The following is a 12390-nucleotide window of genomic DNA, read 5'->3' as shown; positions in this document are numbered from 1 at the left end:
CCCTTTATATGTATACATTGTTTTACATTAAACATGCTGCTTATATACATGGTGCATATTGCTGGTAAATACCAATCATTCTCTTTGCAGCTCCCGTGGAAGATGTACATGTCACTGTCCCCCCCGTGGGCTGGCTGATGATACACCAGTGGGTGACAGGTGGAGCGCTGAAAACCTCATGCGATTATTATTCCACGGTAGAAAGGGATAAAGATAGCCCGCTAGAACACAAGCATATACATTGATGTCAGTATACTTGATAAATAAGGACAGGTTTTGCCTATGGGCCTACCTCAAGTATTCCAAAGCATAATGTACTAGATTGTTCCGCAGAATTACATCCAGTAACATCCCATGAATATATGTGGCATGTACCTGTATGTAATTCTCCAGAACGATCTAGGATAGGACATTCCTCATTACAATTGAATTGCTGGAGGCCCTAAGCACCAACTGATGGCATGTTGAAGAGTGATATCACAAAAACTCATTGCATATTAATTTGCATTGGACAGAGCTCTGCTTAAGTTCTCAGCCATATAGTCGGTATTATGATGAAGGCAAGGCAGTTTGTGAAGCTGCTGAACATTGCAGTACACATATTCATTATGTGCACTGCAATGTTTAGCAGCCTAAAGCATGTTTTGCTGTCACTATGGTATGTGATTAAAAAATTGAAAGCAATTTGAAACCATATTCTTTGCACAAAACCCAAGAGAAATGAAATCTAGGTCTCACTCTCCCATAGGGATTGTGTCCTGTGAAAATAACGTGACATTGAGTCGGAAAGTCATCCGAAACAGGGGCATGTCAGTGTGCTGGTATCATGGCAAAGAAGACCAGCATGAAGGGGCTCTACTTCCTCTGATCACAGCACACAAACCTCTTCATTCCAGTCCTGCCCTTTTTCTGCTGACATGAATATTTTAAACGCTGAAATCCAGCTTTTTATGATGTGTTGCTGCTTAGAATGACTGTCAGCGCCACGGGCGTCATGTTGAGCAGAGAATCTCAGAAAGCTCTGATCTACCAACATGTAAAGAGCACCAGAAAATGCTTCAAAACCGAATGGAGAAGAGGTTGGAGAGGTAAAATAATACGACACAAAATGGCACATGAAATGCCGCATGAAGTGTGTTTGTGACTTGTGAACGCGCAGCAAATATGCATCGCTCTGAGAAAACAACCACATCCTGTTAACAGCCACAGTGAAGAGAAAGGTGGTGTTAGTGCATGAGGAAGAAAATACTCACTCATGCTCATCATGCAATAAGTCGAATAGCAGCATATGTTTGCTTTACAGCACTTGCAGGTGGTCTTGTGATGAGTGAAAGCAACCATCCACTTTTCCTTTTTAGCACTCTCTGGGCTCTCCTGGGACTGATTACACAAACAAATACCGTCTGTGTTTTTGTAGATTAAAACTGAAACTGTTACGGCTCGGTGCACATTGTGTACTGTGGTGTGTACCCATGCACAGTACTGTGCACGTGAGTTTTTGGGGTTTTTTGCACGCAGTAGAAGTTACATTTATATTCTGTATCACATGAGAATAATATCCTGTTTATGGAGCCGTGTGTAGATGCATCTGGACAAGGTGAAAACATTTGTTTAGCTAATGAAAGATAAAGACATAATCCCTTTTAAGTCAGACTAAGGCGGGGCTCGAGCTTTACCAGCACCGGGCAGTAAAATTTATGATCTGACAGATGCTAGCAACAAGCTTCAACTGTATGAAACCTGACACCAGCATGTGTGACTGAAGAGGGTGAGAGGCCTGCGACCACGAGTGCAAGTTAGCGTTTTAGCATTAGAGGATACTGCTAACTCTGACCTTGCCATTTTAGTTCACACAAAGCCTCCTTTGTCTCTCAACAATAACCTACTGGTTGAATCTATTTGCTTCATTGCTCAATTATTTATCAATATGCTGTATTTCCCCCTCTGAGTCTGCGTTAAATGACTTCATGTGGGCTTACATGAGCGAACGAGTCTGAAAAGTTACAGCAAATTGAAATGTCAGCTTGTTTTGGGCAGAAGTCATTTTTACTTCCCCTTTTACTGCAGTCACACATCATTTTTTCCACTTCCTCTTTGATTTAGTGTTATCGGAAGACACTGAGTAGATTTCCATCAGGGCTATCTTTGGCAGCAGCACACAGAGACAGACAGTAAAAGTTTGAAAGTGAACGAGTCAGGTGGGTTCTTTAACTACAGATAATATGATGCATCCACATATAATCAAGGTTTTTGAGAGCTCGGGGGTTAATCCCTTTCATAATGAAACCATGACTGCTGTCTGTGACTGCACACACTAAATATGGGCATTAAATATAGTGATTGGATGTGCTACAATTTACTTCAGATAAATGAGGTCAAAACTGAAATAATCTTTTTTTTTTGTACCAAAGTAGAAAGACTAAAAGGTATACTGATGTAGTCCTCAATCAAACCTGATTTTTTTGTGACAGAAATCAAGACAAAATAATAGCTAATCACACATTTATGTCTGAACAAAGTTTAATTAAACATACCCATGCTTTTACCTGTTGGACGACCTAAATGGGCCTTTCTTAAAAGCCCGCTGACAGCTCATTCACAACAATGCTGCTATGCACATCACTGTCAAATCATTTATTTTAAAGTACTGCTACTGTTTAGAAATCATACATTTCATAGGTTTGCACAAAAAAATATTTTCCAACTGCCAACTAAGTCGACTTCTGAGGTCCAGCCAGCACGAGTCTGCTGATTATTCCCAGAAATAAATAGAAGTACAGAGAATCTGATAAACATCTAGACCTTTCAGAGTCCAGTACGTGAAGTCAAGCTTGACTGGTCATAAAGTCTTCGGATTTAGACTTAACAGTTGGCAACCTGTTCACTGGAGCATCTGACTTAAATGGAAAACGTTAGATCAGAGATATAAAACCTGCCTCATAAAATATGATAGTCCACAGAAAGCTGGGGAGACCCACTTTACTATCTCACATTCTCTTCTCTAGATTTCTAAGTCCTAATAGCTTCTGAGTGGCTGTAAATCCTATTTCCAGTCCTAGTCATCTGTAGGTCCTCTCATGATGGATGGCACTTCTGGAGCTGGTTTTACTTGCAAGATAATGACTCCACATGAATCAACTAAAGAGAACCTGTCACATTTCTTACATTCATGATGTGGTTTGTGAGCTGTTTTTTGGCAAGCCTCCTGCTGCGTCTGTATGTGTCATGAGCAGCATGCCTCAGTGTCTGTGCGTGAAGAATGACACCGTGTGGTCAATGATGGAAAAGCAAAAACAGCTAAGCTGCAAATGGCACAGGAGACATATTGTCAGACACACTTCTAAAGACGAGAGACAGCTCCTCACAATCCACAATCGATCTTTTAGAAAAACCAGCCTGTGCAATGCGACTGCCGAGCACTCTCCCACATATCTCACGAGTTGAAGTGCAGGATGGCAACTCTGCAGAATAGCCCCAAATCTAGGCTAATGCATTGCACAGACTGCTGCAAGGGAGGATCCTGGATTTGAACTGTAACCAACTGCACACTGCTAAGACAAGTCTAGAATGAGCAGGAACAAAATTCAACATCTGAAACTCAGTTTGTTAAAATATTTCCATTCTATTCTATTCAAGCAAATGCAAACAATCAGCTAGTAAAAAAAAAAAAAAAAAGTCAATAAATGTTAAGGTACAATTTTGATGGTAATGACATTTACGTCTTAAAGCCTGTGAGTACACAGACCGTTCATCTTTAATATTGAAATATCAGCGAAATGAATTACATTACAAGCACAGCTACAGTATTAACTCCAGGACATATCCATATGAAGAAAAAATAAAAATACAAACTTAAAATTTAAAAGATTTACAGAAATTACAGGAAATCATTAGAGTTAAAAACCAATATCTGAATGGATTTAACAAGTCAGAATCCTAAGAACAAAATGTACTTGGCTTGGAAGTTGGTATTGACACATTTATACACACCTGATGCCATCCTCATTATATACATGACATTTCAATGATACTGCAGAAAACTGATGAAAGGTTTGACTTGGTCGCCATTCCTTTTGTAGCAACACAAAGGAAACAGAAATAATGACAATGAATGTTAGTTGATCTCTGGTTCTCTGCGTTGTTGAGCTCTCTCATCTTCGACAAATCGTCATGGCCTCCTGATACAAACATAATCGTCAGGATCTCCTACGACTGGATCTCCAAAACAACAAGCAAACAATTTACAGGTGAAAAGGGAAAAACCACAGAGCCCACACGAGAACTAAGGCTGGATATGTGCTGGTTAAAGCCTTTTTTCTTATCAACTCACAATGCAATGGCCGACATCCTTAAAAAAATCATCAGATGTTAGTATCAGCCACTATTTTAAACTTTCTTTTTTTATTGTTATTTTACAGCAGTGCCACGAGTGTTCAGTGATGGCTTCAAGTCCAAAAAAGTCCAAAATATGTGCTTTTTGCATAGTCTCAATGCACTTTGTGTTTCCTTTTCTTGTGTTTTTTGTCCTTCTTCCTGCTGGAACATTTAACACAGAACCACTGCTGGTCCTCAGGGGGGGCTGTAAGCATCCCAACACAAGGCCTGAACAGAAGAGAAAGAAAAGGGTTCAGGTGAGTGAAAAGATGTCGCTATTTTTACAATTCTTCCAACAGTACATGGATTTGTCCCAAATCGTCACTGATTTCGGTATGACACTTTCTTCAGTTCAAGATATGCCAGTTAACTCAATAATTACTGTCAAATAAGCTTATTACTTTCTTTTAAAAAAAGGGGAAAAAAGTAAAGCACCAACTGTCAATCAATGTCTGAGGAGCCTGTCAACTTGCCTCACCAAGAAAAAGCTAACTAACACCATGAGAGAAATATTCCCATAAACATAGCGCCGCGTCATGCATTACATGGAAACCAAGTCATTCTGTACATTCTGATGATCACATTTTTAGGTGTGAGAGTTCAACCTGGACAGCTTTGGCAGTGGGACAATTGAGGAGAAAAGAGCTGGTAAATTTAGATCTATCATTTGGAAGCTTTATGGATTTCCAGTAGGATACGATGACACAGGACAAAGCTGTGTGGCGTGGCGCCATTATGTCTCTGCAAGCTTAAAACAACCAAAGCTAAAGTGTTGTAACACCATCACTCAAGTTTGTGTTTACAGGGCTTCACTGTAATGTTCCTTTACAGGTGCATTCAGTCAAAGACAAGCTGTCCGACTCGGACTCTTTTACTACTGACGGGTGGACCTCCATGACTGCAGAGCGCTAATGGGTAGAAAAGACAACAGACTGAATGTACTCTTGACTAAGCATAACATTAAACAATTGCAGTTTCAGCTGCTGTCGACTCTAATGTTTGATTGAAGTAAATTATACGTAGCATGCAGTTATCTTTTTTTTTAATCTCTATATTCATACATATATTTGAGTTTTGAATGAGAATCATCTATCATTTATGTCATCATAACATTTGTTTATTTATGTTCCTTCTCCATGCACCTTGGAAGTATGTGAAGTTGAAAAAGAAAACCCCACCCTGCTTTTACTTTTCTCTTACCCATAATTAACAAAAATTAACTTTAAAAAAAAATTTCTCCACCCCTCTACTGAAAATATATATATTTTTTGATACATCTGTCCGCTACTGACTCAACTTGTAGACTATGCTAAACTATAATCTTCTATAAAACACACCCCATGGCACAAAAGGAGTCGTGAGGCCAGAAAAGGGAAATACAAGGAAAGAAAGTCATACCAATGATACCAATCGTCACAGTCATCACAGCCTATCATGGGACTGCCGTCATCCGGTTTGTTGCAGCCGGGACAAATCCAGATCTGGTTTCCCCATTCATCTCGGATCTAAGTTAAATGAATATAACAGAAAGCGTTAGCAACACACTGCTCAATGACGAAATAGCTATTACATCAACCGATGGATGAGTGAAAATAGGGGAAAAAGATAACCTTGAAAACATTCAGTTTGTTTTAGCTTAGGTGTAATTCATTTACAGTTCACTGAGACTTATGAAAACCCCTTTAAAGATGAAGCACACTGCACTTCAATGATCCTTAATAGTGTTATCTAACGCACTAGTTATGAATGAACAGAAGAAGAGCACTCACCACGTAGGTGCTGACGGTCTCGGTTACGACACTGCGGACCGGTGTTTTGAAGGATGCGGCGGGAGAGAGCAGAGGGGCAGAGGGGAGCAACGATGACGGTGCAGGAGCTGGTGGGAGCGGAGAGGGAGCTGGGGGCAGAATGGGCACGACTGGGCAGAGCACTGGGAGTGGTGGGGGAGCCTGAGGGCGATTCCCGGGTCCAGACTTGGCAGCGGGGGTCTTGGGTGCTGGCGTCTTAGGCTCTGAATTTGGAACTACCTTGCTGATAACACTGGTGATGGACAGAGACACATACGAGTGAACACAAATAGGAGACTTTTCTATCTTTGCATAAGCTATAAAATGTAAAGAATATAAACAAATGTCAGAATAATTGTAACCACTAAGTGAAGGAAATAAGTAGTAATAACATCCTCGAAACATGCTTCTACGTTTTTATGTTTCAATATATACTTGTTTCAACTATCTCAGTGAATCTGTGAAACTGATTAAACACACTGTATATATATTTTTCAATTCCATACTCTAATACCCAGGACGAGTAATATGTGTCACGATAATACCTATTACTGCTGCAGAGAACAAACATCTTTAAGTTTTGTTTTGAAAAAAAAACAAGAAAAAGAAACCTTCATGTAAGATGCGAGAAACACGACTAGATTTATTCGGTGCTTACATTTTGTCCTGGCCTGCTCCCACCCTGAGCGTCAGTCTGGGGATGACTGGAGATGGTAGAGCTGCTGGAGTGTCTACTTTCACCTAAGGAAACAGGAAGAACAAGGTAAATATCAGTAACACCCTAACACGGCTACACAATGATGTATCCAACAAACAAACAAAAAAGTTACCTTCTCCAATCGAATTCTCTCCTTTTCTTTCTCTTTCTCCTTTTCCCGCTTTTCCTTTTCCCTCTCCTTTTCTTTCCTCTTCTCCTCTTTCTCCCTCTCCTTTTCTTTGGCCTTTTCTCGCTCTTTATCCTTCTCCTTGTCTTTCTTTTTCTTCTTCTCCTTCTTGTCTTTCTTCTTGTCCTCCTTGCTCTTTACATCCTTGTCCTGGAGGATCGGGGCCAAAGAAGGGAGCATGGAGGGGAGGCGCAGGCAGGCGGAGGGGCTGAACAGTGGTGGCATTTCACTCAGCGCGAAGGGGGCCAACGCAGACTGCTTCTGTCGGTCCTCCTTACTCCTGTTTTTACCCTTGTCCCGCTTGTCTTTGTCCTTTTTACTTTTTTCTTTATCTTTCTTTTTGTCTTTGTGTTTCTCCTTCTCCTTCTTTGGGCCATCTCCATCTCTGGTTTTTATCTTGATGGAGCCCTCGGGCAGAGTAAAGTCTCGCATCAGGAAGTGCTCGTCGTCCTTCACTCCAAACTCCTTCCAGGGCATCTTGCCATCCTTGGAAAAGTCCTTATTTTTTTCCCTGTTCTTATCCTTGTTCTTCTCTTTCAGCTTACCCTTATCCTTTTCCCGGTCTTTGTCTTTGGGCTTGTCTTTCTCCTTCTTCTTCAATTTAGTTTTGAGCTCCTTCTTCAGCTTTTTCTTGATGTCAATGGGTGGCACAATCTTGTTCTTCTCTTCAAACACCTTGAGTAAAGGTTCAGGAGTCGGTGGTGAGGCGGATCCTGACGAGACGTAGTCTCCGATGTTTGGCGGGGGTGCGGACGGACCCCCCTGGTTGACCTTTCGGATCACTTCATTTATTGAATCATCCATAGTCCAATTTCCTTGGCCTACATGTGCCTGCATGTGAAGTGGTGTCGACGTGTCTTTTACAGAGATCCCAATTGAGAGTTTGGGTGTAGACGGCTCCATGATGGTCAGCCTTCTGGGGCTGGAGAACCCATTGCTATCCGAATCAGAACCCGAGGAGAAAGCGAAAGGATCCGGCTCCCGCTCTGCACACGCTCTGGCAATCACAGCATCGATGGAGTCGTCGATGGCTGCGTTATCAGGCTCTAGTTTCTTGAAGGGGCCCTCAGCTAACTCTCTGTCTTCTATATTTTGACGCATATGAATATTCTCTTTGCCCATCCTCTCGTTCAGCGTGCACAGCGGTAGCTTTAGCATACTATCTGTCTTGCTCTGGGGTTGGGATACTTTTGCTGAAACCATCTTTGGGCTCTTTGGGCTTTTAGGACTCTTCGTCCTCCCTGGAGATTTCTTCTTTTCTTTAGACGGTTTTGGCGAATGGATGGGGCTACCACCCACCGGAACAGGAATGACCCCTTTAGGGGACTTAGTCCGTTGTCTGCCAGGGGATGAGACCTTCGACTTTCTTCCTGTAGTGGTAAGGCCCTTTTGATCAGAGTGTTTTGGTACCACCGGCTGAGGTCTGAAGGAAGGCATGGCTCCAGAAGGTGTTTCAGGTGACAGGAGGTCAAGGCTTTCATTAGAAGGCAGCATGCCTGGGGGAACACGTTGAGGGTTGAGGGAGGTGAGGGGCTCCCTGGGCTCAACCCCCCATTCTGGGCTGAGGCCAGGGTACATGCGTGGTCTCTTGGAGGTCGGCATCATGCCCATAGCTGAATCAGGACTGTCCAAGTGCCTCTTCAGTGGGTGGTTCTCATCGTTGACCGTCTCATCCTCATCCATTTCCTCCTCATCTTCCTCCAGTGCCACCTGCATAGCTTCGGCTGAAGTGCCCATGTCAGCAAGGACCTCCTCCTCCTCCTCTTCTTCTGTTGAGGAAAAAGACAGAAAAAACAGGAGTTGAGCACTGTTTTCAATAAACCTCGAAGCATTCTTACAATCACAACACCTCTTTTAACACTTACACAGGTTATTCTGGTGAGGTAAGCCCAACTAACACTGCAGTCTAGTACCATTTATAACCATGACAATGTTCGGAATTTGTTGAAACAAAATAGAGAGATGGAGTTTATGTGTTGTGATGTGCTGCGATGTATTTTTAATATTTAACCCACCCCTGTTGATAGAAATGGAGTCGATGAAATATTGGGGAAAAACTAACTCAAAAAACAACGTTTATAAGCATTATGAATCAAATGTTCCCAATAAATTGTCTATAAATTGTGGATTAGTTAAAAACTTTTTGTCTCCCAAAAAAATAGTGGTCATTATATGCACAAACCTTCTAGTAAAGAGACCAGCGGTGGCATGTGATCTGGAATGTAATCCTTCCTTTCCTCTGCATCTCTGGCTCCGGGCTGGGGAAACTGCAGGACGTTGTTTTTGCTGACAGGGAAGAGTGGAGTTTGTTGGGCGAAGGCCACGGGCTCCAGGTTGTGGACATAGTCCTCCAGTTCACTCAGGCTCACCCCCAAGAGTCTGAAAGCCTGGCTGACATCATCCAGGACAGGATCTGTTCTTCCATCTGAAATGCAGCGTCACAACAAGAACCTTTAAACCTCTACGCTCAGACTCTAACAGTCTCTTGATTACTAAATTACACTGTTATGGTTGCAAAAGTCTGGTGATGATTGTGCTGTACACACAAATAAGTACAGTGCCTGATTCCACTTGAAACAAGAAGTAATGTTCAACAGGTCCCAGATTTTAGAAGTGAATCTTTTTACAAGTAACTGTGCTTGGTTATCTAGCCCTAATTCATCTAACATGGATTAACACAGTGTTCGGACCACAGCTGGGAGGCATCGCAGCTCCAATAACAACAATCTATGGACGCTACTTAGCCATGAAGCTACTGTACTTTTTTGACACATCAACCTTTTGCTAGGGGGCGCCAGCTTCAGACACAGTCCACAACAACGTGATCGACTACTTCAAGTTGACGGGTTAAAAAAGTAATCGGACGACTAAACGAGTCACTTACAGAGCTCAGAGTAGCGATGGCAGACCCTGGCCAACTGCTGGATATATCGATGCAGCACATCGGACAGCTGATCGCACGCAGTGAGCTGAATCGCATCCCAGCCCAGAGCCTGGCAGATCTGCGCCACCGAAACACGCAGCAGCGAGCGGGCATAGCTCTCGCACATCTCGCTGACTTTGTTACGGTATATATTCCGGTCAGTTCCTCTCCCAAAACATGATCCCGGCCTTCATGTTTCACGGAAACCCCTCGGGGGCTTGAGAAAACCCGCTACCGCGGTTAATTTCGGACATCTACTTCAGTAAATATATTGGCGCTTTCGCCAGAGTCGCCATCTTGATTCCATCGATAGACCCATCCCCGAAATCCGGATTGCACATGCGCACGAATCAGCGTATGCCTACACAGCTCGGCCGTGTTCGAGCGGTTCATCGACCGCTGAAGATGCGCAGCGAGTGGTGGCGTTAGTTCAAAAGTGCGGTTAATGGTTAATGTGTAACGAGACGGCGGCGATTAGTACGTCGGGCCTGTGAGGTGGTCATTGTAGTCGTGTCGAGGAGTGATTGGAGTTACCGGCGATTTACTCGGGAATATTTTTTTTGTAAAGCACAGAACACACCGATGACTAGTTCTGGTTTCCGTTTCACATCCGCTTCGTCACTCCACGATAGTTGGAATTAAAATGCCGTCAACGAGCTTCGATTCGGACCGACTCACTTTAGCGATGCGGCGGCAATAAATGTAGTTTATTTAGTTAAACTTGTACTGAGTGACGGACGTTGTGTCGACCAACGCGGGCGTTAAAAGTAACCGCATTAAAACATACGACATTTTTGTTTTAATTGAATTTTTGAATAAAAACGGCAAGAGAGTGGAGTGAGTCCGGTCTCATTTCCGGTTGTGTGAGAACATCAAGTAGAAAGGGATTGGTAAATGATTGAGCTTCTTATTTGTAATGATTGCAGACGATTTAACTGCGGTCCTGGATTAAAATCTAACCAGTTTAAACTTCAGCGGCCACATCATATTACAACAAACTGCAGGCGATGTCTCACCTACAGGGTTGCTTGTAGAAGTTGAGTAGAAGCAGTAGTAGGAATTCAGCATGTGTGTAAATATATTTCTTCATTTTTTTTTCCCAGACTGGTATTTCTTCTGTAAAACATTCCTAAAAAAGTCTTACACGTCATCTGATGCCATATTTATTTGCATTCCAGGGGTCTACTTGTAATATTTGTTTAAGCATACTTCTGTATTTGCAAGTCACAACTGGACAAGGCACAACTCGTGCTTCTTTTTTCTCAAACAAATCCACAGATCTGCTCCTACTCACTATGTATTTACCTCCTCAACCTAAAACTTAAATTGGAGAGGGTAAATATGACAAAACCCCCAAAACAGACCTCGTTTTCATTTGTTTTAAATAACATCTCACATCTTATGGTTTTGGGGCACTTTGTTCTGTGAGACTTTTTAAATGTTATTAAAAAACACATTTATTTGGTTGCAATGGTCAGATAAATACTGATCATCAGTTTGATCTATTTTAGGTCATTTTGACCTATTGAACCACTGCATTTTTGATTTGGTGTGGCCTGCTATGGTGTGTATTGTTATTATATATCACTCATAATTATGAGACTGATCCTATAATAATGTGTGTGACTGCCTGTGCATCTCTGTGTCTTTTCACAGTAATTTTTTTGCATACTGCTATAACAAACTGCACAGTATTTTTGGTACTCATTTATGGCATGCTTTTGGATCTCTCTGGTTGCAGTGACTCACACTTTCCCAAAACTCCTTTTATTGCATATCTGAAATTGCCATTGATGGGTTGCCGACTCCATGCCAGTTACTCTTCACATAGCTGTGCACTGTTCATACCGAAGTAACCCCACTAGTACCTCTCACATCTCCGAAAACATTAGCAGCACATTTCAAGTATTATTTGGATAAACTGACCACGAATTGGGAATTCAAACGCTAAACCTCTATTGTGAAAATATATTAAAACGTAATAAAAGTGACGTATTAACAGTTTTTAAATTTGACCGACGACCGTTTAAAGCTACCCTGATGCAATGCGTTGTGGAACAGTTGTGTATGAGAGTATACATCCTGGCCTTTCTCATGTACACAAAACCTACATTCTATGCAGTGTGAACACAGAACATACTCAATCTTACGCAATACTTGGTAAGAATAGTATGTTAAATTGCATTTTAGAGCACGACCACCGTAGGGGAAACCGGTTTGCTCAATTTATTGTTCTTGGATGGTGTGTTAGGACAGTGTGAGCCTGCACAGAGCCAGTGGAGACCACTGCATAGATTACAGTGACAGCGCATCTGTTGGGCAGGACGTGCGAATGAAAAACCGATACACTTGCAGTCGAGACATGGGGATTAGACAGCTGAGGGTGATTCCACCCTGCGGAGATCTGCACTCAACTGATTGC

General features: G+C 42.2%; 1 protein-coding gene across 1 annotated transcript; it reads right to left on the bottom strand.

The window, feature by feature from the left end:
- Nucleotides 1-2568: 2568 nt before the first annotated feature.
- Nucleotides 2569-10273, bottom strand: taf3 (TAF3 RNA polymerase II, TATA box binding protein (TBP)-associated facto). Its single transcript, XM_068603422.1, has 7 exons — nucleotides 9930-10273; nucleotides 9228-9470; nucleotides 6992-8814; nucleotides 6820-6902; nucleotides 6144-6414; nucleotides 5773-5879; nucleotides 2569-4602 (listed from the first exon to the last, which is right to left on the bottom strand). The coding sequence occupies exons 1-7, from the start codon at nucleotides 10093-10095 to the stop codon at nucleotides 4488-4490; spliced, it is 2808 nt and encodes a 935-aa protein (XP_068459523.1). The 5' UTR covers nucleotides 10096-10273; the 3' UTR covers nucleotides 2569-4487.
- Between the last annotated feature and the right edge of the window lie 2117 nt (nucleotides 10274-12390).

The sequence above is a fragment of the Clinocottus analis genome, unplaced genomic scaffold (genome assembly GCF_023055335.1).
Source record: "Clinocottus analis isolate CAN_PGR_092001 unplaced genomic scaffold, fCliAna1.0.p SCAF_6, whole genome shotgun sequence".
Lineage (NCBI taxonomy): Eukaryota > Metazoa > Chordata > Actinopteri > Perciformes > Cottidae > Clinocottus > Clinocottus analis.
This window is presented reverse-complemented; position numbering and strand designations above follow the sequence as displayed.

Excerpts from the sequence above, each read along its gene's own strand:
- taf3 (XM_068603422.1), bottom strand. The coding sequence starts at position 10,095 with ATGTGCGAGAGCTATGCCCGCTCGCTGCTGCGTGTTTCGGTGGCGCAG. Across the intron at positions 6,903-6,991 it reads AGAGAATTCGATTGGAGAAG|GTGAAAGTAGACACTCCAGC; the intron begins GTAACTTTTTTG and ends CTGTTTCCTTAG. Across the intron at positions 6,415-6,819 it reads GGAGCAGGCCAGGACAAAAT|TGTTATCAGCAAGGTAGTTC; the intron begins GTAAGCACCGAA and ends GTCCATCACCAG.